Source organism: Podarcis tiliguerta (assembly GCF_965153285.1).
Source record: "Podarcis tiliguerta genome assembly, chromosome: 9".
NCBI lineage: Eukaryota > Metazoa > Chordata > Lepidosauria > Squamata > Lacertidae > Podarcis > Podarcis tiliguerta.
Window position 1 is genome coordinate 66693013 of NC_139542.1, and position 27548 is coordinate 66720560.

The window sequence follows — 27548 nt, forward strand, 5'->3', positions numbered from 1 at the left end:
CTATGTGGGACAAGAAGCTACAGTTAGAAGTGGATATGGAACAACTGATTGGTTCAAACTTGGGACAGGAGTACGGCAAGGCTGTATATTGTCTCCCTGCTTATTTAACTTATATGCAGAATTCATCATGCGAAAGGCTGGGTTGGATGAATCCCAAGCCGGAATTAAGATTGCAGGAAGAAATATCAACAACCTCAGATATGCAGATGACACAACCTTGATGGCAGAAAGTGAGGAGGAATTAAAGAACCTTTTAATGAGGGTGAAAGAGGAGAGTGGAAAATATGGTCTGAAGCTGAACATCAAAAAAACGAAGATCATGGCCACTGGGCCCATCACCTCCTGGCAAATAGAAGGGGAAGAAATGGAGGCAGTGAGAGATTTTACTTTCTTGGGCTCCATGATTACTGCAGAGGGTGACAGCAGTCATGAAATTAAAAGACACCTGCTTCTTGGGAGAAAAGCAATGACAAACCTAGACAGCATCTTAAAAAGCAGAGACATCACCTTGCCAACAAAGGTCTGTATAGTAAAAGCTATGGTTTTCCCAGTAGTGATGTATGGAAGTGAGAGCTGGACCATAAAGAAGGCTGATCACTGAAGAATTGATGCTTTTGAATTATGGTGCTGGAGGAGACTCTTGAGAGTCCCATGGACTGGAAGAAGATCAAACCTATCCATTCTGAAGGAAATTAGCCCTGAGTGCTCACTGGAAGGACACATCGTGAAGCTGAGGCTCCAATACTTTGGCCACCTCATGAGAAGAGAAGACTCCCTGGAAAAGACCCTGAGGTTGGGAAAGATTGAGGGCACAATGAGAAGGGGACGACAGAGGATGAGATGGTTGGACAGTGTTCTCGAAGCTATGAACATGAGTCTGACCAAACTGCAGGAGACAGTGGAAGACAGGAGTGCCTGGCGTGCTCTGGTCCATGGGGTCACGAAGAGTCAGACACGACTAAACGACTAAACAACAACAACAACAAGGTTGGTAGTACAATAGCTTTTTAAACAAGCATTTTGGTTTCCCTGCGAATGTCCTGATCCTAAAACACTCTGCACTTCAATTGGTTACCCCATTCAGGACCAGGAAGCACCCCCCCAGCATCCAGAAACAATTAATTCAGATGTAGCTTGAAAAGGCTGTGCTGCAAGGGGGAAGCATGGTTAGAATTCATTATCTGGATAACTACTCCCATGCCGTGCAGAAACCTGAGTACTTTCGCACCCAGCACTTCCCAGTGCATGCTGCAGTGCTATGAAACGAATTTGGAAACGAACTTCTTGCAGTAAGCAATAACTCCATTGATGCTGCCCACCGTTGTGGGTGTTTTTTCCACAGAAAGTTTTTTCCACAGAAAGTTAATTTCTGTGGCATAGTTCTTGGAGGTCAGAAATACACCCTCACTTCCTGTTTTTCCCTTTGCGTGTTCCAGAAACTTACTTTCACTGTAAAAAATGCTGAACAACATGTGCACCATAACTGCTACTTGCAAAATGTCACATAGGTCAGTGCTTTCATCAAGATGAAGTCCAAAAGACAGACAGTTATTTACATCACGCACCGGCTGATGTTTCAGGTCAGCAGAGATGGCCTCCGCTCTTCTTGCAACTGTGCATCTAGGCAGCTGCAGCTTCTTCATTAATACATTTATGTCCTTTTGATAGGGCAAAGGCAGATGACCAAAAAGGTTCTCACTAGCAGTTAGAAGGTCCTCCTTCACTGCTTCTCCATCCTCGAAGGGTCCCCTCCACCCAGAAATTGCATGGGGGATTTTAAACAAGGTCAGCGTAGCACTTGCTCTGAGCTACGGATCTTGTGAAGAGAGACAGTAACACTTAAAATTTTGTTTTTCACTTATTGACCTTTTCCCGCACCTCAGAAGCAAGAGGAACGTTTTGTGAGGAAGTGCTATGCGTTGTGAATTTTCGCATTGCACTTTATGGAGAAGGCAACACTCACAGAGCAGATGAAGCAAATCACTTTCCTGGTGCTTTTTTTTAAAAGACAGAACTCACCAGAACTCAGGTGAGTGCCATTGTCATTATAATAAACAAGGGAGGTGTTCACAGTGAGTTCTGGCACCTCTTTTTCTAGAAAAATAGAACTGTGCTTCCTCTTTCATAGCCTAGAAAGCAGAACTTCTCCCATTCTTTGTTGAGGATGTTGGCCTTTTTGTCTTTTGGCCCCCTCACTCTCTTTAAACCTTCATATAGCATTAAAAAATAGCACTTCAGTTCCACTTCTATTCACAAGTATTGCCAGACTTAGCAACAAATCCATAATAAATGCTTCCAGGTAAAAATCCCAAGTTCAACTTCTATAGCAGGCTTCCTCAACCTTGGCCCTCCATATGTTTTGAAACTACAATTCCCATCATCCCTGACCACTGGTTCTGCTAGCTAGGGATCATGGGAGTTGTAGGCCAAAAACATCTGGAGAGCCAAGGTTGAGGAAGCCTGTTCCATAGGCAATGAATGAATATATCACCAGAAGACCAGAAGAATATGTCACCAGAAGACCCAATAGTAACTGGTGACCAGGGCACAAAAGCAGACTCCACTAAGCCAAGGAGTGTGTTGGAGAATATTGACCCCTGCACAGTCAAAGACCCATTCCATCCCAACTCTCATCCCAAGCACTGTGGGCATGAAGCTCTCAAGTGCCATGATGTATTTAAGAGGGTGAGCAGCTAGCCTTGGCTCTTGAGTTAGCATCTCCACTTGCACTATGGTGAGGGCACTTGATGAGTCTACGAGGGCCCAGACCTGCTTGCCTCAGATTCTCACTTGCCACATGTATGGGCTAATCAGCCATAGGTGGCGCCCAATACAACACCCTCCTTCCAGAGACTGTCCTTGCTTTATTCAGGCTTCTCCCCACCCCTTGGGGCCTGTGAGGTTTATAAGTCATCACCCCCAGCTGGAGGCTTGCAGCCTCTTATCAGATCCACCTTTCCTCCATCACTTTGGCCACTATCTGAGTGGGCTTTCCCACTATTGAAGATGGTTGACTTAAGAATGCAAGGTTAAAGTTTCTGTAAATGGATCAGTCTAGGAATCCAACAATTCAATACAGTTGTTCACCTGAAACAAAACAGTGTAATCAGCGAGGAAGTGGCTGTCTCAGTATTTAGAAATGTAAATTGATGGATGGGAAAGTAACAAGGAACCTTTAACACAGGGGTATGCAATAGCTTGAGGCAGCAGACAATCTCAATTCTTTAAAGAGCAATCGTTAAAGATTTATGAAATTGATTCATATCACTTTATGACAATACACTAAAATTAAGTGCTGATTAGGGACGACCTTGTGGTACTAACTTAATATTGAACGGATCTCAGGAAGAGTTGTGTTCGCTCAGCAAGTTTTGAATCAGATTAAGTCACTTCAGCTGCCTCAGAGTGCTTTAATGGTCTGTTATCGGGTTGAATGGGCAGAGCAGTCTATAGGTGGGTCCACGCAGCAGTTTCCTCCAGCAACCACAGCCACCAAGAAGGATCTGATATTTCCCAGAGAAGGAAATGCATTCACTCACTTGTTCAGCAGTGAACACCCAGAGTTTGGAAGAGAAACTGCCTCCAGGAGCAGAGTTAGGAAAGCTATGGTCCTCCAGTATGGCCATTGGGCAGAGATGATGGACGTGTAGTCCAATGGCATCTGTTGGGCCACTCCTGCTCTGGAACCTCAGAAGAACATTGTTGGATCAAACTGAATGCACCTGTCATCCAACATCTTTTTTTCAGGCCTCAGTCAGATGTTCTGGGCACCCACAGAGGGGCATGAAGGCCAACCTGCTACTTGCCACAACTGGTTTCCAGGCTCTGTTGAGACTTGCAGAGTGGTACGCTTTTGCCAACACATTTTGATTTCAAACTGGTGATACGTTGCCCAGAGGCATTGAGGTAGATAAAGAGCCAGCCTCCTAGCCCAAAACTGTTCTTCACCATGTCCTAAATATTTGTGGTTAACTGTGGTGATGTTACCTTCCACTGACCTTTCATGCTGCTGATCACTACTTAGAACTTCTGGGTTGCTTTTTCATGCTTTGATCCTGGTTGAACACAGTCTTTGCTTTTCAGATTCCCTTTGTCATTGCGCTTCTGACCTCGCGTCTGTTGTTAACTGGTTGCGAGGAGTTTCCCTCAACATTTGCTGAGGTCCTGACCTGATCAGAGCAGAACAGTCACCAAGATATGCCAGATACGAGGCAGAAGGCATTCTCTGTAGCAGCGCTACTTCTGTGGCATTTGTTGCCACCCAAGCTCTGTTAGAGAGCAATACTGCAGGCTTTCCAAAATATTCTGTAGGCTTATCTCGTTCTACCTGTCACAGGTTTTATCTTGAAAGAGGGCTTATATTCTACAGTTGGGCTTGCCTAGAACTTCAGATGCTTGGGTTGACTGCTTGTTTTATCTGTTGTGGTTTTAAAAAAATTATTTTACCCAGGAATATTTTGTGACTTTTTAAAACACACATTTCCTGTGTTTTATTCAAGTGTTTTATGTACAGTGGTACCTCGGGTTAAGAACTTAATTCGTTCTGGAAGTCCGTTCTTCACCTGAAACTGTTCTTAACCTGAGGTACCACTTTAGCTAATGGGGCCTCCCGCTGCCTCCACCGCACGATTTCTGTTCTCATCCTGAAGGAAAGTTCTTAACCCGATGTACTATTTCTGGGTTAGCGGAGTGTGTAACCTGAAGCGTCTGTAACCTGAGGTACCACTGTATTGTTATGTTTAACTTTAGATTCTGCTTTGCAACAAATGCTTTAAAAGGCATAAGGTATAAGAACTTTGGAGTTTGAACCAGTTACTGATGGCTGGAGCCTAGTACCAAAATCCTTGCCCATATGCCTTTGCCCTGCCAAGATAGTCGCATCTTCCAGCTTCACCGCACTAACTCCCTGCTTTTGACAACATCCATAGCATCCAGTCGCAGCCTCTTTTCTGCCACTCTATGCAACCTATGGTGTTGTGTTTTAAGGCAAATGTTTTCTTTTGCTAAAGGCTTTGCTGCCACACTGTGGGGGAACAAAAGCTCTACACATGTAAGCACAGTAAGTCTGTTGTCTTTCCTTGGGGGAGATGCTTACAGTTGTATTTTGCAAAGGTTTCATTTGAAAACAATATGATACATAACATTAAATAGGCTGGATTTACAAGTGAAATGGTATCACAAGTCCGGGGGGTGGAATGGGAATTTGGTTGGCTTTGCTTTTTCAATTTATGGTGTCTTAATTTGTGTTGTAAACTTTTTAAGAGTTTTGTTTAAAAATTGCCCGAATAATAATAGTTAACTAATAAGCCTTAAAGAGACAGTGTACTATTTGGGGCAGGGATCAGTCTTCTGTTTATGGTACTCTCTAACATACTAGGCACACTTACACTGCTATGTAAATAATACTGAACATTTGTAGGGTGGATATGTGTTTTCTACTTGGATAGGCTGTAGTCCCAAATCCAGCTTGCAGATAAAGAACTGCAAGATGGATGAGCGTGGCCTTGAAGTTGCTCATCAGTCTTCTTTGGCAATCACTCGTAGCTGAGTAATATTGTCTTCCATGAACATGGTTTTAACAGTGAGTCCGTAAGTGACCATGGAGGCCAATTCTGGATACACACGTCCTTCCACAGTGGGGACTTAGGTTTCTGGGTGGGAGTTGATCACGGTGAGGGTTTGCCAAGCGTTCCTTCTTCTTAGCTAGTTTCTCCCTTTCGTCTTGAGTTTGAGCAACTTCAAAGCCCATGACACCTTTGGTAAAGGCTATTCTCCAATTGAAGCGCTCATAGGCCATTGCTTCCCAACTGTTATAAGAAAAAACTGCTCCTTTTCCCCTTATGGGGCATCCAAGAACCCATACAGAGTCCTTAAGGTTCTCTATTGGTAGGAGAAAATAACAGAGGCCAACTAGAGAATATTGAGAAGCCAGGCAGCTAGTAAGCCTGAATCTTTATTAACTGTTGCAACAGGGTCCTCACTAACCACACACAAGAGGCAGGAGGGACCCAGAACAATGGTGTGCAAGCCTTTAATAGACTTTTGAAATTACCCACCCTGTAGCTGAAGACCACCCCTCAAAACATCATACATACATCACAGAAGGAGGCGGGCTACAACAGAAATACATTACAGGAGGCGGTCTACAACAGAAATCCTGTCCTGCAGGATACTGATAATGGTCACTTGATTGCTTTACCTGGGCAACCTGGCCATTCCTTTCAAGATGCTAAATACTTAGTTCCTGAATCCAGGTCACAGGATCACCCTATTCAAATACAAATATGCCCTTAAGACAGGGTGTGTGAGCAAAGAGACAATGGGGAGAATATTTGAGGTTACTGGAAGAGCCAAGATGGCTTCAGGATTGTTCTCCTGTACTATTTCAGACACGTGGTTTATATGCTTATGTTTATGTTTGCCTTCTACATTTATGATTGTTTATTTTATATATATATAAGACCCCAGGTGCAAGTAGATAAATAGGAACTGCTTACTAGCGGGAAGGTAAACGGCGTTTCCGTGTGCTGTGCTGGCTCGCCAGATGCGGCTTTGTCACGCTGGCCACGTGACCCAGAAGTGTCTCCGGACAGCGCTGGCCCCCGGCCTCTTGAGTGAGATGGGCGCACAACCCTAGAGTCTGTCAAGACTGGCCCATACGGGCAGGGGTACCTTTACCTTTACCTTTATATAAGACCTTAGAATTCCTATAACACCAACTGTCAGTGTTTATACATCTTTTTTAGATATGCCTTGAGACAGTCTTTAAACCTCTTTTGTTGAATGCTGGCTCATGAGTATTTAGCACCTGGGCAACAAACTGGGCAGGCACACAGGTCAACTGGTCCCAGTCTTCCTCACTACAGTGAGACAGTATTGTATTAGTTTTTAAATTATGGAAATTATTTCCATGCATGCACTCATAGGCATATGCAAATTTTATGCAAATCTGTGCCATACTTTTGCTGACCAATTTCCTAATTTTTGGCAAGCCCTAAGTGCCCACCTTATGCCTCTGCATGTTCAAAACACTTCATACCTTACCACAACTGTATACAGCTACTTGGCAATATTCTCCTTAACTTACTTATTTTCTATACTGCCCTTCTTCTGATGATCACAGGGTGGTTTACAATATATAAACACAAACATATATACAATAATAACAAACAAAAACAATACCCCCCTTCCCAGTTTAAAGCATAGCTGTCAACTTACAGATTTGATAATAAGGGACCAGCAGCCTTGAAAATAAGGGATCAGCAGCCAAAATAAGGGATTTTGCTTAGCTTATGCACGTTGGGGCTGCTGTCGTCCTGGTGCAAGGAGTTCCCTCGGCCCTTCCCTGCCCGAGAGAGAGGGAGGGAGGGAGGGAGACTCTTGCCCACCAGCCTGGCATGAGGTGGTTGCGGCACCGCGGTGGCCGCTGAAGCGCCGCCCTTCTGCATCCCTCCCCATGCCCTCCTCTTCCTCCTCCCTCAGGCCGCCTCCTCAGCCACCTCCGGCTTCTCCTGGCAGTGCGGCAGAAGTCTCGCAAGAGAGGGGCTGCCTGCCCGCCGGTCGCCACCCGTCTCCTCACGACGCGCCCCTGAGGGAGAAAAGGGAGAGACGGAGACCCGGCAGCTTATGTGCGCGCTCTCTCTTGCGGCGGAGGACCCCGAGCCGCTGCTTCCCTCCTGAGCCAGGTGAGCATGAAACCCGGGAAATTTAAGGGACATCATCAATCCGGGACAGCAGTGGGACACAGCGCTGGGATAAGGGAGTTTCCCATCAAATAAGGGACGGTTGACACCTATGGTTTAAAGGGCCATAGATTAATTAGCCAGGGGCCTGGGAGAAGAGGAATGTTTTCGCCTGGTGCCTAAAGATATGTAGTGAAGGTGCCAGGTGTACCTCCTTTGAAAGAGCATTGCACAAACGAGAAGCCATTGCAGAAAAGGCTCGCTCTCTTGTTGCCGCCCTCCAGACCTCTCGCGGAGGAGGCACAGAATTACAAGTGGGCTTATGTGTGGTGACTGAATGACTGTGCCTTGCTTAAGAAGGCACCTTACCTGTTGAACTCACAACGGAAGTGAGATTTTACTCCAGAGACTTCCAGGCTCACACACTTATCTGTTATATTGCCTTAGCTCTCAGCTTTCCACTAATATAACCAGCCCACTAGTAAGTGCCAAAGTATAAAAAATTGCACTGTAATAAGCACTGATTCAGAGCTTTCTTAAAGTAGCAGCAGCTGCAAGCTCAATTAACCTACATGGCATATAGACAATGGGGCTATATGCTGTCTTCCATTCCAGCTCTCCCTTTGCAGCAGGTCTCTGAACTCCCCAAAGCATGTGAATTGAAATTAGGAAGCTAGAGAGCACAGCTCTTAAATATGTATATTGCTAACAGATGTGATGCAGGCAGTTAAGGAGTCTGAAGCCTTGTTACTTGGCTGCAGAATTCTCCTGTGTTTGGTTTGCAAGAGTCTATTGTTTTAATTGCGCTATGTGATAAAGGAAGTTCGAAAGTGAAGGATCAGCAAGTTTGGGGCTGAAGTTTGTGGAGATGGGAGCAATCTTGGTGACCTTTTTCATACTTGCAAAACAGAGGAAGTACAACAGAGGTAAGAGGCTGTTGCTTCATTTGCTTTTACACATTTGTAACTGGTGTGAGGAATGTTGTCTGCAAAACCGTTTGTTTTAAGAATTATTTGCTTGTGCCACTTTTCGCTATGTTTAAAACTTCCACAGAATATTGTTCAAGGCTGTGGTCCTGGGAAGGTGTGCTGCTTGGGGCCCCAGTAGTAACTAGACTTGGATGTGGAAATGTAACATTGGAGCAGGGTTTTAAGAATTGGGGATTGTGCTTTAAAAAGAAAAATCGCTGTGTGTGTGTGTGTGTGTGTGTGTGTTTTATAGGTGAGAAGCCTTGATGCTTTTGGTAGGTTTTAATTTCAAACAGCGTAGTAGTGGCCCAGAGCTTAAGTACCTTGAGAAAAGGGTTTTTAAAGAGACTCTATAACTGAATTAATTGTTCAGGTCACATGTGAAAAGAAAACAGGAGTAAATGTTCAACTGTCTGGGATGCCATGAATTAAAATAGCAAAATAGCATTAGTGATGGTATTATCATCCTTTGATGACAATTTTATTATAAGAATGAAACATTTGGAAACGTCAGCTTTAGAATGCATTCTGCTGGGGTGCACAATGTTTTCACTTGAAAGTCATCCACGTTGAAATGAAAGCCAACCTAAAAAAGGATTATAGCAATGTGAGCTTATATCTGTACTTCCTTTTCCTCCTGTTCTCGTGTTTATCTTCATGGTGATCATTCTAGGCTACAGCATAGTAATAAATATATATTTCAAGACTGTCTTAATGTGTGCTGAATTTTCCTTTAGTTTTGAATTGCCTTTGAGAAGTAACTAGGCTACTAGACTCTTAATAAAAAATAATAATAATTTTAAATATATAAGGTAGTCAGTTTTCTTTAATCTTATCATAAGCATCTTGGCAGCTGTTCATGTTTGATTGTATGCAAAGTGAAAGCAGAAAAAGGCATTTAGTGTTTTGCCTGTTGTATTTTCACAAGGATATAGTTTTCAAATTAAAAGTTATACACAAGACTTCATTTGTAATACATGGTTCTGCTGTTCCGCAGTGCTCAGCGGAATTTGCCTTTTGGTAAAGGGCCACAGAATAACACCTTAGATAACTACTGGCCTGTTTTATGAAAGTTGCAAGTGGTGTGTTTATAAATTCTGAGGGTCCTTGGATTGCTTTAATCAAGCATGCTTTAATTACCTCCAGCCTGGACTATTTTAATACAGTGGTGCCCCGCAAGACGAATGCCTTGCAAGACGGAAAACCCACTAGACGAAAGGGTTTTCCGTTTTTCGATGTGCTTCGCAGGACGAATTTCCCTATGGGCTTGCTTCGCAAGACGAAAATGTCTTGCGATTCTTGCGATTTTTTTTCGCTCCCCACCCCCTTTTTCTAAGGCACTAAGCTGCTAATAGCCTTTTAGCAGCTAATCCACTAATCCCTTAAACCTTTAATAGCCGCTAATAGCCGCTAAACCGCTAATAGCGCTAATCCGCTAATAGGGTTGCTTCGCAAGACGAAAAAACCGCTAGATGAAGAAACTCGCGGAACGGATTCTTTTCGTCTTGCGAGGCACCACTGTATACTGTATGCGGGGCTATGTTTCAGGGCAGTCCTGAAGTTCTAGTTGGTCCAAAATGTGGCACTTGCCTTGCCAGTGCTCACAGGTCAGAATGCACAACTCTACTGTTGTATCCATATAGTTCTGCCTGGAAATTAAGATCAGTCTCAGAGGCCTTGCTCTCAGTGTGATCTTGGGAGATTTGGCAAGTGAGCATGAGAGAGAAGACCCTGCAACTCTGAAATGCTCTTCCATTTGAAATTCATCAGGCTCCGCCTTTGTGTATCTTTGCTAAAAACTGAAAATGCTTTCATTTCGATGGGCGTTTAATATGCAGCTGTCAATGTTACTGGAACAAGTATTGGTATATAACAAGCCTTGTTGCTGCCAGCTTTCTGATTTTGCATTGTTTGAAATGTGGGTTGTATTTTGTTCCTGCATTTAGAAACTGGTGTAATTTTCTTGATTATATAACAGCTTTATGATTGTGTACTCTGCTCTGGGCACTTCCAAATAAAACAACAGAATATAAATAAATCTCACGTTGATTCTGGCCTCAGAGCATGCATAAGAATAACAGACAACTACCCTGTAGATCAGGATTGGGGAACTTCAAACCCAGGAGTGGAAAACAACACTCCAGGCCTCTCTATCTGGTGTTCAAGACTCTCCCCTTGCCCTAAGGCAGGCTTCCCCAAACTCGGCCCTCCAGATGTTTTGGGACTACAACTCCCATCATCCCTAGCTAATGGGATGAATGGTCAGGGATGATGGAAATTGTAGTTCCAAAACATCTGGAGGGCCGAGCTTGGGGATGCCTGCCCTAAGGCCACACACCCCACTGAACCTGATCCAATACCATCTGTGAGTAATAGTAATAATAATAATAATAATAATTTATACCCGGCCCATCTGGCTGGGCTTCCCCAGTCACTCTGGGTGGCTTCTAACAAAATATTAAAATACCACAATACAGTGGTGCCTCGCAAGACGAAATTAATTCGTTCTGCGAGTTTTTTCATCTTGTGAATTTTTCGTCTTGCAAAGCACGGTTTCCCATAGGAAATGCATTGACGGTTTCCCATAGGAATGCATTGACGGTTTTAAGAAAAAGGCGCAAGACGTTTTCGTCTTGCGAAGCAAGCCCATAGGGAAATTCGTCTTGCGAAGCAACTCAAAAAACAAAAAACTCTTTCGTCTTGCGAGTTTTTCGTCTTGCGAAGCATTCGTCTTGCGAGGTACCACTGTACATCAAACATTAAAAGCCTCCATAAACAGGTCTGTCTTCAGATGCCATCTAAAAGTCTTGTAGTTGTTGTTCTCTTTGACATCTGATGGGATGGCGTACTACCGAGAAGGCCCTCTGTCTGTTTCCCTCTGGCTTTTTGCAGTGAGGGAACCGCCAGATGGCCCTCGGCGCTGGACCTCAGTGTCCGGGTAGAACGATGTGGGTGGAGACGCTCCTTCAGATATTGAAGTACTTTTATCTGTCTGCACAGCGCCCTTGAACTGTGACAATTTCTCCTCCTTGCCTGCACAGATGTGTTTGTGGCTGGATCTACACGCCTCAAAGAAGAGTTTGTTAAATGCGTTGTAAACGTAGAGAAATAGGGGTGGCGAAAACAGAACTCCACAGTCCTATCTGGTGTCAGTGTTATAATGCATATATGGCGCACAAAACGTGCTTTTTCTTTGCCAATGTAGCTGAGTCCACGGTTTGTGTAGAAACCCTTGGTTTTGCATGGCTGGAAGGTAGACTCACATCTGTTGCTCTTTGGCCCACCTGCCACTGGCATGTACCCCTTCAGCTTACCCCCAGCCCCGACTCTAGATGCCTTGATGTGGGTCAAGCACTGTGATAGACCAGAGTACATCACTGAACACTTAGCAATTAGGAGAGTGTGCTTAACTGGGAATGCTGGCAAATAAAACTGGATCCTGGCCTGTCTCTGCTAACATTATCCATCACCTGTAGCTCACAACAGACCCCAGGGTTTTCATGCTTGGATAGTTGTGAAAGGTTGTAGATGGTTTGATTTACCGGATAAAATATCACCTCTCCTCTATGCAGAAAAAGGGAAGCTTCTTGCCAATGCAGAGGTCTTGGAAAGAGTGACTTTATTATGAATAGCTGAAATTACATCACTTTCTAAGTCAATCTCACAGGCAGCCAAGTGCCTGCTCACTTTTCTGAAACCTTTATCGAAGCTGCTATTTCTTTGTTTTTAAGGGGTTTTTCCTTAAGACTAAGTACAATATAAATTTGTACAAGTAAATAAACAAATAATAAACTGTCGTCCCACAAGCATATCCAGATAATACTAAGCATTGCAATCAGTGAATTATTTATGGGCTCTTGTTGTCTTGCTATATTTGTCCTTTTGTGTGGCGTGTATTTATAACTTCAAAATAAAATTCCATGGAAACAAAGAGAAGATTCGACCTTGTGATTAAATTTATGCTCCAACATTTATACATGTCACTGGAAAATATAGGTTAAATAAAGAAAACTGACAGTTCTGCAAACCATCCAGTCGCAGATTTAGGCTTGAGTGTTTCCAAAGAAAACACTGTGTTATCTTGAAAAATCCACAATACTGGCATGGATTTAAAGTAAAATGAATGGGAATCTAAATTAAATGGTAAAAACAATGTATCATCCACTGGCAGGTTAAGAGTTTCCAAAAGCAAGATGGAAAACAATACTATTTATGAGGGGAAAATGAATCCCCAGACAGATAATTCTCCTTGAGATGAAAGGATAAAAGGTTGAGACTATCTTGTGAGCAAAAGAAAGAGAATTGTAGTATCTAGCAACAGAGAAAGTATGGTTGAGGAAACAACAGCCATTTTGACAGAAAGTATGAGCAGTTACTTTGAGGTTGTGTTGCCTAATACGCAGCACATCTGCCCTTTCAACACACCTTCTACTAATTTGCTGTGAATTTTTAACTGGTGGTAGAACTGTACCTCATCACCTCATTGCAGAATATGCTAAGCTGAACGTTTAATATTCTTGTTCCAGTGCGCAGTGTGGCAGGGGCAGGGAAGGCTGTGACAGTGATATACTTTGCACATCCTTTGCACTCAGATGGTGCTAGCTTTGGTTCCTGGCATTTCTAGTTAAAAGGATCTGGTCGTAGGTGATAGCGAAAGACCTCTGTTTACACTAGGGAAAGCCTCTGATACACTAGAGTAGAAGGTTTATATTTTTATTGGTTTTCCACATTATTACAAATCAGACCAAATTACTTTAATTTAATTCAGTTTCTTAAAAATAATCAGGTTTCCCGCTCCTGTTGTAAACATATGTCCATCACTTCTCCTGTAGCCATTTCATCTCTCCTTACTTACAGCACCTCTCTTAATTCTCATAAATATAAAATCCATTTTGTGTGTGTAGTCCTTCATAAGCATTGTTCTCAGACCTGGTGTGTCGGGAGAATGAATTGCTATCTTCCTTTGTTCAGTTCTCTGCAGTGTTTACAATTCACATTCCATTCCTTCCACTGTTCCGAGATTGCGTATGGGCTGCGGCTATAAATAACTCACAGAGACACGTCCAATCTCCGCCATTAAAATTCCACACTGGAGTTCTTTATCGGCACAGTTAAAGACAAAGTCTTTATTCAAATAGAGCATCTTGCCTGATTTATGCAGCAGCCATTCAATCTTCTTACTCAGCATGGGTATAAGATACATTTTCATTCAGGCAAATACTTCCCTTATTTTATATACAGTCATACCTCGGGTTACAGATGCTTCAGGTTGTGTACCGCCGAAACCCGGGAGTACCACAACAGGTTACTTCCGGGTTTTGGCGGTCACGCATGCACAGAAGCGCTAAATCGCACTATGCGCAGATGCGCCGAATCACAACCCATGTGTGTGCAGACGCGCAGCTGCAGGTTGTGAACGCTGCGGGTTGCGAATGTGCATCCCGCACAGATAACATTCGCAACCTGAGCGTCCACTGTATTTTTATTTAAGATTTTCTTGGTTTACAAAAGTATGTAACATTTTCTACAGGTCAGTTTCATTTGTTGAGACATTAGGGTTACATTAGGAAGAAAAGGGGGAAAGAGGGGGAGGGGGAGAAATGGTGAGTGGGGGTGGGGTCAGGTGGTGATGTTTCTATTTTGCTTAATGTATGTGTGCGGCTAAGTGTCAGCATCGCTTGCGCGGGTTTTCTTTGCTATTCGCTTGTGTTCCTTTGGTGGTGAGAGAAATTGGGGTTGGCCTAGGGTGTGGTTACTTGTTTGTGATTGGCTGTGGTGAACTTTGTTTTCGTGTGTGAGTGGGGTGGGAGACTTGCCGTTTTGACCTATTTTATAATAGCTAGCCTTGCCCGGGGCAGAATGTTGATAATGAAAATAACTTGGTGAGAACTAATGATTCTATGATTCTATGATTCTAATGTTTCACTGGAAAAAAGCACAGGCAGCCATGTTGACCTACAAGAAAATGTCAGAAATCCATATTGGGACAACTTTACTTGGCCAAGCAAAATGTCCCAAAATCAAGTTTTGAGTTCCCCAGAGCTAGGTATTAAGATATAATGAAGGGTCTGAGTATTGTTAAATCTTCTTAATACTAACTTATGTTATCATACGATAGTCCTGAAGGTGGCAATACTTCATTCTCTTAGAGGGCACCCCAGGAATTGTAAGAATCATCTCCCTCTACAAGGATAGGAGCTCTGAAGTAAGATGCGATAAAATGAAGTCATTCTAGGGGCATGTGTGGGGTTTAATACTTACCTTATTTAACAAAGCTGTGAAAGAATATTCAGCATGTGAAGGAAATGTTTTTTTGATTTAATCATGTTTCCTAATATTTCTTCATTAAATGTGGTAGTCGTTCCATAAATTATTTTATTAAATTTGTATATTGCCCGTCATCTATAGATCTCTGGCTGAGCATCCAAATGTGTATAGCACATTCCCCAAACATAAAAAACACACCCCATAGCCCCTGAGGTTCAAAACAAAACAGGAGCAATATTTGCCTTTTCTGGAGCTACTTCCAGTCATCAACTCCTTCCTTGGCCAAGCAAGGAGATATTTCCCAGTACCACCTCCTTGACGCTGTGCTTGCATAGAGATGATGTTTGTTTGCTGGTTCACTGGTCAGGAAGGAAAATTCTGCCTGTCTTCTGAGTCTCAAATAGTGAATTGCCCCCATCACCTGTCATTCTCTGGGTGGTCCCTGTTGGGATACTGCCAGGGAGACAAAGTCCATCATGACTCCACGTCGTCTCCGGACGTCCATTGATCTCTTGTAGACACGCAGTATCAGCAATTAGCGACACGAGCTCCAGAAATAGCTTGCCACATTCCAGAGCCGTGCACGCTCTATCAGCAGATAATGCACAGCGAAAGATGCACTCAGGAGAGCGTTATTTACAAGTTTATTTCTGCGTTGATCAGAACAAAGAAAAACATGACTGCCTGCTTCAGTGTTCCGGCTCAGAGAGAAACGAAAGCAAAGACACAACAGAAACATCCTGTGAAACAGGAAATACGCAGACTCTGTGACTGTCAAAGCCTGCTCCCTTTTAAGGTGGAACGAAAATATCCTAACAGTCCCTTGGTGTCCTTTGACTTCAGACCAGGGGTCTCGACAGCTGCCGGATAAACTGGTCACAGAACGGCTGACTATTTTTCTAGTTTTGTCCGGCCCCCAAAGATGGAAGTGCTGGAGTCAATTCTGAGTGTGCATTAAGCTTGTTCTTTTCTATATTTGCCTTTTCAAGCATCTTGTGCCTTTGCCTCAACCCGCTAAGCGTTCCAGCTTCCATCAGGAGGGATTCATTTATCACACAATAGGTCTACTTTAACTCCATTTAATAGGGATAGCAGGCTCCACAGGCTCACATCAGAGGCGTGACTTTTCTCCCCTGGGGAGTTGTGCCATTAAAGGGCACGCTGCTTTGATCTGAAACTCTAATATGTGACAACGCTGAAGTTTCCTCTATTCACAGTAAGTTCTAAGTGTTCTGAAGTGTAGTTTGTGGAAATTAAAACTCTAGGTGGTAATGAGGCCTTGCTTTAATTTATAATCTCTGCTGAGCTCCGAAGAAATGAACGTTAATTTTGCAATTCAGTGGCAGTAATCTCATCAGTTATGATGTGGGGGCTAATAGTTCTTTAGATATAATATGCTGTATTCCTCAAAGCTTTTGTCTCCACATCTGCACTATAACTAAATTTGCATTTTAATTAAAGCAATCAAATAAGGGATATTAAACCCGGCGGCAAGGAACATGGCTTTCATATCCATATTCAGTGAAGCTTTTTAAAAAACCACAGTAGTTAAGACTTTTTGAATGGCACTGTAGATAAACCTATTTTTCTTTATTATTGTGGAATTTGTGTAAAAGATGTTCCTTTTTAATTAAGACATGTAAAGCTGCAACTTAACATTTATTGTGCTGTTTTAATCATAATAGGCTTCCCACCGCCCTTCACAAACCAACCTGGTGTTCAGAAGGACAGGACAGTTTTGTTTTTTTAACAATGCCAATAAACATGAAGGTTTGTTAGCCATAGCAATACATACATAGCATCTGATATAAAAACGTACCTATATAGATCAATGTAATTCCGGGGCTTCTGTATTTTAATGTTATTTTAATTGATTTTTCTCCTTGCATCCCATATTGTACATCTAAAATAACTGTGAATACAGTAATTAATAGAATTCACTCATCTGGCTTTCACAGTTGAGCAGCTGGAGAATACATTATCAGTGTTAATAAATGATCTGCAAGTTAGAGTTGTAGCAGCTTGCTTCGGATGCCATTCTATACTGGGATGAGCGGGACTTGAAATGTTCTTGGTAAAGCCTTTAGGTGGCAGTCGTCACTAGTCCAATCCAAGAGTTAGACCCATTGGAATTAATGGCCATGGCTAACCGAAGTCCATTCATTACAATGGGTCTAATTTGAGTAGATGGCTGCCACTACCAGAACTGGCAGCTATGGCTGCATTAAAGGGACGCGGGTGGCGCTGTGGGTTAAACCACAGAGCCTAGGACTTGCCGATCAGAAGGTTGGCGGTTCAAATCCCCGCGACTGGGTGAGATCCCATTGCTCGGTCCCTGCTCCTGCCAACCTAGCAGTTCGAAAGCATGTCAAACTGCAAGTAGATAAATAGGTACCACCCCAGCGGGAAGAGAAAGGGCGTTTTTGTGCGCTGCTCTGGTTTCGGTGTTCCATTGCGTCAGAAGTGGCTCAGTCATTCTGGCCACATGACCTGGAAAAACTGTCTGCAGACAAACGCTGGCTCCCTCAGCCTGTAAAGCGGGATGAGCACTGCAACCCCAGAGTCGTCTGCGACTGGACTTAACTGTCAGGATTCCATTACATATATATATATATATATATATATATATATATATATATATATATTACACCCAGGATATTCATCAATAGCAAAGAATTCCACCATTATTATTATTATTATTATTTTGACAGTATGTGATCTCCTATGCAACTCTCTGTCCCCAGCTGTAGATACACCAGATTTCTGCATGCTGGGCATCCATTTTAGCAGTCGCTTCTTCAGTTTCAAACTATTTATTTATTACTTAGTACATTGTTCTTAACGTACTCTAATGTGCTTTATTGAATTCCCTCAGCATACCTTACATACCTCTGTCAAAGAAGTTACCTTAAGTATTTTTGTGGTTTACCAGTTGTGATGCCTATTGGAAGTTTTTAGTACACAAGGACAATGACTGTGGGTTTTTTTTGGGGGGGGGGGAGGAAATACACCAAAGGAAAGAGATGAAAAATGGGGTAGGGGCCAAACTTGGAAGATGGTGAAAATACCAAAACTTCAAGAGAATCGCTTCCAGTTTCCGAGCATTTATTTTATTCATGGATTATCAATAGAAAAGTTTAGTAGATTATCAATCTAGAAATTTAGTATGCTATTAATTGTTTTTCTAAAATATTTTCCGTATTAAAAATGGTTGGTGTGCCATTTGAATACCAGGAATGTTTACACTCATTCCTTTAAGAAATATTTGTCACTGAGTCTGCCTTGAACCCTAACGTGCTTAACCAGAAGAAGCGCTGAGATGAAAAAGGGTGTTTTTAAAGGTGACTTAAAAACAGGGACGCAGGTGGCACTGTGGGTTAAACCACAGAGCCTAGGACTTGCCGATCAGAAGGTCGGCAGTTCGAATCCCCACGACGGAGTGAGCTCCCGTTGCTCGGTCCCTGCTCCTGCCCACCTAGCAGTTCGAAAGCACATCAAAGTGCAAGTAGATAAATAGGTACCACTCTGGCGGGAAGAGAAAGGGCGTTTCTGTGTGCTGCTCTGGTTCGCCAGAAGCAGCTTAGTCTTGCTGGCTAATAAAGCGTGATGAGCACTGCAACCCCAGAGTCGGCCATGACTGGACCTAATGGTCAGGGGTCCCTTTACCTTTACCTTTAAAAACAGTATATTCCCCACTGTATCAGAATCCTTTGAAGATTACCGCAGCACCCAGAGACAGGCCATCAGGTTGTGTATCCACAGCAGTGACCTGAAGAGAAATGACCACTGGAAGGTGCACAGAGAAAAGAAACACCTTGCTGCACTTGCAGCAGCACAACCAGATGCCTTCATCTGCCCCAACTGCAACAAAACATGTCTCTCCGGTGATTAGGCTCTACAGCCACATCAGGCGCTGTAACTCTCCAGTGGTTTGGCTTTACTCCCAAAGCAGCACTCCTCCATTATCTCCTGAGACAGACGGATGCTAAGAACAAATGCAGCATAAGGAAGGTGCAGTTCAAAGGAGAAACTAGGGGGGAAACACGGTGAAACAAATTAACAAACTTTATCATGTTGTATCTTAAAAAATGCTTTTGAATTATGGTGCTGGAGGAGACTCTTGAGAGTCCCATGGAGTGCAAGAAGATCAAACCTATCCATTCTGAAGGAAATCAGCCCTGAGTGCTCACTGGAAGGACAGATCCTGAAGCTGAGGCTCCAGTACTTTGGCCACCTCATGAGAAGAGAAGACTCCCTGGAAAAGACCCTGATGTTGGGAAAGATTGAGGGCACAAGGAGAAGGGGACGACAGAGGACGAGATGCTTGGACAGTGTTCGCGAAGCTACAAACATGAATCTGACCAAACTGCGGGAGGCAGTGGAAGACAGGAGTGCCTGGCGTGCCCTAGTCCATGGGGTCATGAAGAGTCGGACATTACTAAACAACAACAACAACAATCTTAAAATTTGTGTTTCAAGTTTTTGTTTTGCTTTTTTTTTTGCTAACAACATGTAGTCAGATTTCCTCGTGACAAAGATTAATTTTAAAATCTTGCCAGTAACTATTTCCACTTGCAGCTACTTTGTGGAAGAAACTTTGCTTTGCTAGCTTTTTATTCATCTGTTTTACTGATGAGCTGTAGAGGGCAGCAAAGAAGCTAGAAAAAAGCAACACAGCCATCTGTAAAAAGTAGAAATACAAGCTAATAAAAGCACCCTGAAGGTTAAGTTAGAAATGGAACATGCAGGGATGCTTCTGTTCTAGGGCTCCTACCTGTGACCCATGGGCTTTTAGGATATTAATTCAGTCCTGGGCAATTGAAAGGCTTCTACACTGCAGGAAAAGCTTAAAGGCTTGGGGATCCCACAGCAGACCCTGATAGCGATAGGCTTCGAGAAAGCTAGGACTACAATCCGCCAGCGTATCTGGGACGTAGAATTACAATGCCACATGAGCAAAATGATCAAACATCCAGCAATAAGGGACCATGGGAGAGGTTTCTCTCCAGCTAACTATCTGTCAGGTCTACAGATACCCAAATACAGACGGTCTTTTACCCTCGCCAGATTTAACGTTCTCCCTTCTGCCTTACTTCAGGGCAGATTTGAGGGTAAACCATACACAACACGGGTCTGTCCTTGTGGCTCGTTGGAAGTTGAAACTGCTTCATATTACGTTGTCGTCTTTATGAGGATATACGTTTGACTTTTATTACACCTGTTTTGCAAAAGTTTAGGAAAGATTCGGAATACCATAGTCTAAAACTACTGCTAGAGGACAAAAAGCGCAACACTACATTAAATGTAGCTAAATTCTGTGGGTCTGCAATCAATCGCAGAAAGCAAGTGGTATCCCATAACTCCCAATCCCCTAAATGTTAATTACAGGGGGCACGTTAACAATTAATTTTAATTTTTATATTTAAATCCTTGTCATTGTCATATTGCCCCTTGTATTTCTGATATTTTTTATGATTTGTGATATTGTGTGTGTTGAAGCTGGTCTGTGACGGTATTAATAAATTCATTCAGTCCTGGGCAATTGAAAGGCCCAGGAAATCTTGCTGGTGTTTGCAAAAGTTGTGCATGAGTTTCGTGATGCCTCTTCTGGATCCAGAGTGGTTTTTTTGTTTTTGCTTTACCTGGCTTGTTGTCACTATTTTACCACTCTGTTGGACAGTGATGGCAGTACTTATCACACTCATGACATAATTGGTGTGCATTCTTTTGACATCTGTGTAAGGCTGCAAGATGTCTCTCAATTCTTGCTAGGAAATAAGTCCTATTGAACATAGTGGGACTTTGCTCACTCATGATATATGTATGCATGTAAACAGCAGTGCTTTCCTCATTTATTCAGCAGTAAGTAGGGAGGGCCGGGACGCTGGTGACACTGTGGGTTAAACCACAGAGCCTAGGACTTGCCGATCAGAAGGTCAGCGGTTCGAATCCCCGCAATGGGGTGAGCTCCTGTTGCTTGGTCCCAGCTCCTGCCAACCTAGCAGTTCGAAAGCACGTCAAAGTGCAAGTAGAAAAATAGGTACTGCTCCGGCGGGAAGGTAAACGGCGTTTCCGTGTGCTGCTCTGGTTCGCCAGAAGTGGCTTAGTCATGCTGGCCACATGACCCGGAAGCTGTACGCCAGCTCCCTCGGCCAATAAAGCGAGATGAGCGCCACAACCCCAGAGTCGGACATGACTGGACCTAATGGTCAGGGGTCCCTTTACCTTTAAGTAGGGAGGGCCACAGGTAAATGGTACATGTGCTCTGTGTGTGTCTCTCTCTTTGTGTGTACACACACACATAGACACCACCCAGAATCTCCAGGTTTTACATGAATGTTGCAGTCTAAGCTCTTTCATATATTGTTTAATTTATCCAGAAACAACCTTGCATAAGGTATTTTGTTCAGGCCTGGCATGCTTGTATTTGTACTTGTGGGATGCATCTATTGGGCAGCCATCCCATAATGCCCTGATCTTCATGTCCGTAGCAGCATCCCTCTTTTCATCTTTGGAACATTGGAAGGGGTGAAATTCGCCTTGCCATCTACCCAGAAATCTGGCTTGTAATCAGACTGATGGGCTTGCAGAACAGCTGCTGACAAGCACAGCTTAGATTTTTTTAGAGATTACAGTGGTGCCCCGCAAGACGAATGCTGCGCAAGATGGAAAACCCGCAAGACGAAAGGGTTTTCCGTTTGCAGAGGCGCTTTGCAAGACGAATTTCCCTATGGGCTTGCTTCGCAAGATGAAAAATGACGAAAAATTTTGAATTTTTTTTCCGCTCCAAAACCCCTTTTCCTGACTCGCTAAGCTGCTAAAAGCATTTTAGCAGCAAAACCGCTAATCCCCCAAGCCTTAAAAAGCCGTTTTTAGCCCTTAAAATGTCAATAGCGCTAATAGCGCTACTCCATCAATGGGCTTGCTTCGCAAGACGAAAAAAACGCAAGGCAAAAACACCCGCGGAACGGATTCTTTTCGTCTTATGAGGCACCACTGTAATTGGTTTTGCAGAAGAGGTCTTTCTAATTCGGTATTAATTGAGAGAAGTGGTGATGGGGTTTGTGGACTGTTTGCACTCATGTCCTGCTTCCAGGCTTCCCGCAGACATCTGGTCGGCCACTGTAAGAAAAGGATGCCATCCTGGATCGGCCATTGGCCGGATCCTGCAAACTCTTCTTATGTTTCGTTTTAGATAAACGAGCATGCTGTAAGCTACTTTAAGCTACTTCTTTGCACCTGATGTTAAATGCTGCTTTCAGAGAAAAATACTTGTCAAGAAAGAACTATTATGGGCGTATTTCCATCTGTCCTTTATATGGAAAGTGGGAAATCCTACAGTATCAGTTAGAGGCTGGGGTTGTCTCTGCTTTCCCCAAGCGATCTTAGCCCCTAACCACTTAAACTTTTCATGCAAACTTTTAATCTCTTAGTTTAGCCTTGCCATAGCTGTCGACTTTCAGATTTGAAAATAAGGGATCAGCAGCCTTGAAAATAAGGGATCAGCAGCCTCACCCGTCCCAGGGACAGTCTACGCGATATCTAACAATCCGGGAAGCAGCGGAAAACGGCACTGGAATAAGGGAATTTCCCGCAAAAAAAGGGAAGCTATGAGCCTTAAAAAGCAGAGACATCACCTTGCCAACAAAGGTCCGTATAATAAAAGCTATGGTTTTCCCAGTAGTGATGTATGGAAGTGAGAGCTGGACCATAAAGAAGGCTGATCGCCGAAGAATTGATGCTTTTGAATTCGGGTGCTGGAGGAGACTCTTGAGAGTCCCATGGACTGCAAGAAGATCAAACCTATCCATTCTTAAGGAAATCAGCCCTGAGTGGTCACTGGAAGGACAGATCGTGAAGCTGAGGCTCCAATAATTTGGCCACCTCATGAGAAGAGAAGACTCCCTGGAAAAGACCCTGATGTTGGGAAAGATGGAGGGCACAAGGAGAAGGGGACGACAGAGGACCAGATGGTTGGATGGTGTTCTTGAAGCTACCAGCATGAGTTTGATCAAACTGCGAGAGGCAGTGGAGGACAGAAGTGCCTGGCGTGCTCTGGTCCATGGGGTCACGAAGAGTCGGACACGACTAAACGACTAAACAACAACAACAACAAATGAGCCTTGCACCTTGTTTTCGTATGTGACCATTTCTTGTGAAGATATAAGAATGCAGAAGCCACTCTACTGGATCAAACCAACATCCTGTTGTTTTCCCAGTGACTAACCACATACTTAGCTTGGACCTGAGCGCAATGGCACCTTCCCTGCTATGAGTCCAGCAACTTATATTCAGAGGCTTTCTGTCTCTAGCACTAATGGTACTAACTACTTAGGTATTTGTCATGGAAATTGTACTCAATATTGATCCAGAGCAGATTCAGATGTATAGTCAGCAGAGTAAAAACTTAAACACGTTGCAGGATTCCCAAAAAATAGACCAGAGGCAATTCTATTTCCTCCAGCAGAGCTTTACTGCTGCTGAAGGCAAATGAGTAATAATGGTCACAAATCCAATACATTCAGGATTAGCACTGTCCATAAGAAATCCAGTTGCAGCAGACTTAACTTAAACTTAACAATAACTTATGTAATAAGTCTAAACCTTAACACTATATAGAAAGAGAATGTGAAACCCAGGTTCCTTCTGGCCCTACTTTTATAGTCAGCATGACCTTGACAGAACCAGTTTAAGCCAGCTGTACAGTGGTACCTCGGGTTAAGTACTTAATTGGTTCCGGAGGTCCGTTCTTAACCTGAAACTGTTCTTAACCTGAAGCACCACTTTAGCTGATGGGGCCTCCTGCTTCCACCATGCCGCTGGAGCACGATTTCTGTTCTCATCCTGAAGCAAAGTTCTTAACCTGAAGCACTATTTCTGGGTTAGCGGAGTCTGTAACCTGAAGCGTATGTAACTTGAAGCGTATGTAACCTGAGGTACCACTGTACTCATTTTCTCTGAAGGAATGACCCAAACATCATGAACCTTCTGCTTGTTTCTTTCACACAGAGAAGCTTCCAGAACCCTCTTGAATTAATTAGAATAGGAAACATCTCTACACATCTGATCAATACTTCCTGCACTGAGAAATGCAAACTGACAGTATCATGGCTGGTAGCCACTGACAGCATTATCTTCTATGAATTTGGGCGGCATCACTGGATGTTGTGGCAGTGAATTCCATAGATATTTCACTCACGCAAACTGTGCAATTTTGCTTCAAAATTGTTTTGGATTGTCTGCTGCTTGAAATTTTCTAGGTTGTTTCAAATGCTCCTTCTGCTGGTATTGTTTACATGTGACTTTGATTAAAATCTTTCAGAAACATACTACGTTTCCCACATCATCCGTCTTGTTTGCTTATTGTGATGCTAATGGTATGAATTTTAGCTGGACAGCTCTAAACCTGCAAAGTTATTAGTGGGGGGGGGTGAGCTATTGTTTAGAGAGCTGGCATGTTAATGAGGGGTTGAATGAAAATAAGGAAAAGCTTCATCAACTAGACAAGTAAGTTTTCCCATCAGCATAAGCCATGAATGCCTATTAATATAAAGAGATATTACCAGGCAAAGCTGAAATAACAGCAATGATTGGATGCACCATTTAATATTTCTCAAGAGAACGACACATGAAATGACTATGGTTATTTCAGTGATGCAAACAGTCTTCCTTCCACATAACTAATAAGATTCCAATTTGCTATCAATTAAACATTGTGATTTGCAGCATTACTGTTTCATTGCTGAGGGATTCGTTCATCTTGACTGCATATGCCCACACCGCCTCCCCTGCCAAAACTGGAACTTAGTCAGCAAACTGTATCCTGAAGGCTCTTGAGTTTGTGCCCTAGTTGGATCCCTGCCAGATAATGGGATAGTAAATCTGGTCTCGTTTGCCATTCTGAGCTTGGCCATTTTAAATGTGTATGTGTGTGTGTGTGCGCGCACACATGCGCGTGAAAAGGGAAAGGCTTGGCCAAGTTTCTGGTGATGTCACAACAAACTTTAACTCTGCCTCAAGAGAGCCTTGTCCATACTGCTATCTTGTGTGTGTGTGTGCTGTGGATTTGTTGTTGTTGTTTAGTCGTTTAGTCGTGTCTGACTCTTTGTGACCCCATGGACCAGAGCACGCCAGGCACTCCTGTCTTCGCACTGTGGATAGGGCTGTGCAATATTTCAATACAGTGGTACCTCCGATTGCTAACTTAATTCGTTCTAGAGGTCTGTTCTTAAGCCGAAACCATTTTTAACATAAGGCACGCTTTTGCTAATGGGGCCCCTTACTGCTGCTGCACGACTTCTGCTCGTATCCCGGGGCAAAGTTTGCAACTAGGGGCATCTACTTCCAGGTTAGTGGAGCTTGTTACCCGAAGCATTCATAAGGAGAATGGTACGTAACCTGAGGTTCCTCTGTATACCATCCAAAACCGGTTTGAAGTCCATATCATGATATCGGTTTCATAGTTTATGACCCGGCAATATATCACAAATCATGATGTGTGTTACAGCTGGGTGATATAGCATCCAAAACCAGTTTCAAGTCCATATCATGATACTGGTTTCATAATTTTTGACCTAGTAATATATTGCAGACTTTGATGTGTGTGTGTGCTATGAAAAAATCGCAATGTGGGGGAAACCGTGAAGAAGAAGAAGAAGAAGAAGAGGAGGAGGAGTTTGGATTTGATATCCCACCTTTCACTTCCTTTAAGGAGTCTCAAAGCGACTAACATTCTCCTTTCCCTTCCTCCCCCACAACAAACACTCTGTGAGGTGAGTGAGGCTGAGAGACTTCAGAGAAGTGTGACTGGCCCAAGGTCACCCAGCAGCTGCATGTGGAGGAGCGGAGACGCGAACCCGGTTCCCCAGATTACAAGTCCACCACTCTTAACCACTACACCACACTGGCCAGACAGTGCCTCTAGATAGCTCCATCCTTATTTCAGACATTGTGATATATCAGTATATCATGACGTTTAGCTGGTGATATATCACAAAGTTGAAAACCAGAAATCACCCAACCCTAACTGTGGGTGGGGATGTTTGGAGGTTTGTCTTCCAGTAAAGGACTTACAGGCTCACCAGCCTCAAACTTTCTTCAAGTTTGTGAGGGTGTTTCTGCTGCTCATGCATGTGTATCTACTTTAACACCATTAAAGTAGTGATTATTTTGAGTGTTAGCAGCGGATTCCTATCAGAAATCATGGTTCATGGGGCTAAACCAATAAAACCAAGGGTCTCATACGGTTTCACTCTTTTGTTTAAATATAAAATGTAAATACATCCTTGGGTGTTCTAGCCTCTCTGCTTGTAGGTAGCAGGAAAAAATATAATAATAATAATAATAATAATAATAATATATTTATACCCCACCCATCAGGCTGGGTTTCCACAGCAACTCAGGGCAGCTCCCAGCACAATAAAACATCAAACATTGAAAATCTCCCTAAACAGGGCTGCCTTCTAAAAGTCAGATAGTTGTTTATTTCCTTGACATCTGATGGGAGGGCATTCCACAGTGCGGGCGCCACTACCGAGAAGGCCCTCTGCCTGGTTCCCTGTAACCTTACTTCTCACAAGGAGGGAATCGCAAGAAGGCCCTCGGTGCTGGACCTCAGTGTCCGGGCTGGACGATGGGGGTGCAGATGCTCCTTCAGGTATACAGGACCGAGACCGTTTAGGGCTTTAAAGGTCAGCACCAACACTTTGAATTGTGCTTGGAAACATACTGGGAGCCAATGTAGGTCTTTCAGGACTGGTGTTATGTGGTCTCTGTTAAACCCTTTAGTTTCTTGCCAGTCCAACCACATGGAAGCACTGTAGTTGTGCGATGTCAACCATGTTGCTACTGTAACGTACAGTGGTACCTCAGGTTAATAAGTTAGAATCATAGAATCATAGAGTTGGAAGAGACCACAAGGGCCATCGAGTCCAACCCTCTGCCAAGCAGGAAACACCATCAGAGCACTCCTGACATATGGTTGTCAAGCCTCTGCTTAAAGACCTCCAAAGAAGGAGACTCCACCACACTCCTTGGCAGCAAATTCCACTCTCGAACAGCTCTTACTGTCAGGAAGTTCTTCCTAATGTTTACGTGGAATCTTCTTTCTTGTAGTTTGGATCCATTGCTCCGTGTCCGCTTCTCTGGAGCCGCAGAAAACAACCTTTCTCCCTCCTCTATGTGACATCCTTTTATATATTTGAACATGGCTATCATATCACCCCTTAACCTCCTCTTCTCCAGGCTAAACATGCCCAGCTCCCTTAGCCGTTCCTCATAAGGCATCGTTTCCAGGCCTTTGACCATTTTGGTTGCCCTCCTCTGGACACGTTCCAGTTTGTCAGTGTCCTTCTTGAACTGTGGTGCCCAGAACTGGACACAGTACTCCAGGTGAGGTCTGACCAGAGCAGAATACAGTGGCACTATTACTTCCCTAGATCTAGATGCTATACTCCTATTGATGCAGCCCAGCATTGCATTGGCTTTTTTAGCTGCTGCGTCACACTGTTGGCTCATGTCAAGTTTGTGGTCAACCAAGACTCCTAGATCCTTTTCACATGTACTGCTCTCAAGCCAGGTGTCACCCATCTTGTATTTGTGCCTCTCATTTTTTTTTGCCCAAGTGCAATAC

The 27548-nt window shown here is 43.5% G+C and overlaps 1 protein-coding gene across 6 annotated transcripts in view; it reads left to right on the top strand.

Annotated features, from left to right (window-relative positions):
• KCNIP4 (potassium voltage-gated channel interacting protein 4) overlaps positions 1-27548 on the top strand; it is a 383464-nt gene that overhangs the window by 155560 nt on the left and 200356 nt on the right. The window contains exon 1 of one of the 6 annotated variants that reach the window (XM_083458482.1): positions 8304-8608. The exons of 4 other annotated variants lie outside the window; for them this stretch is intronic. In XM_083458482.1, coding sequence (XP_083314608.1) covers positions 8551-8608 — 58 coding nt within the window. In that variant the 5' untranslated portion in view covers positions 8304-8550. Of the gene's footprint in view, positions 1-8303; positions 8609-9237; positions 9258-27548 lie in introns of those variants that run through there. One more of the 6 variants, XM_083458475.1, reaches the window with a different exon arrangement.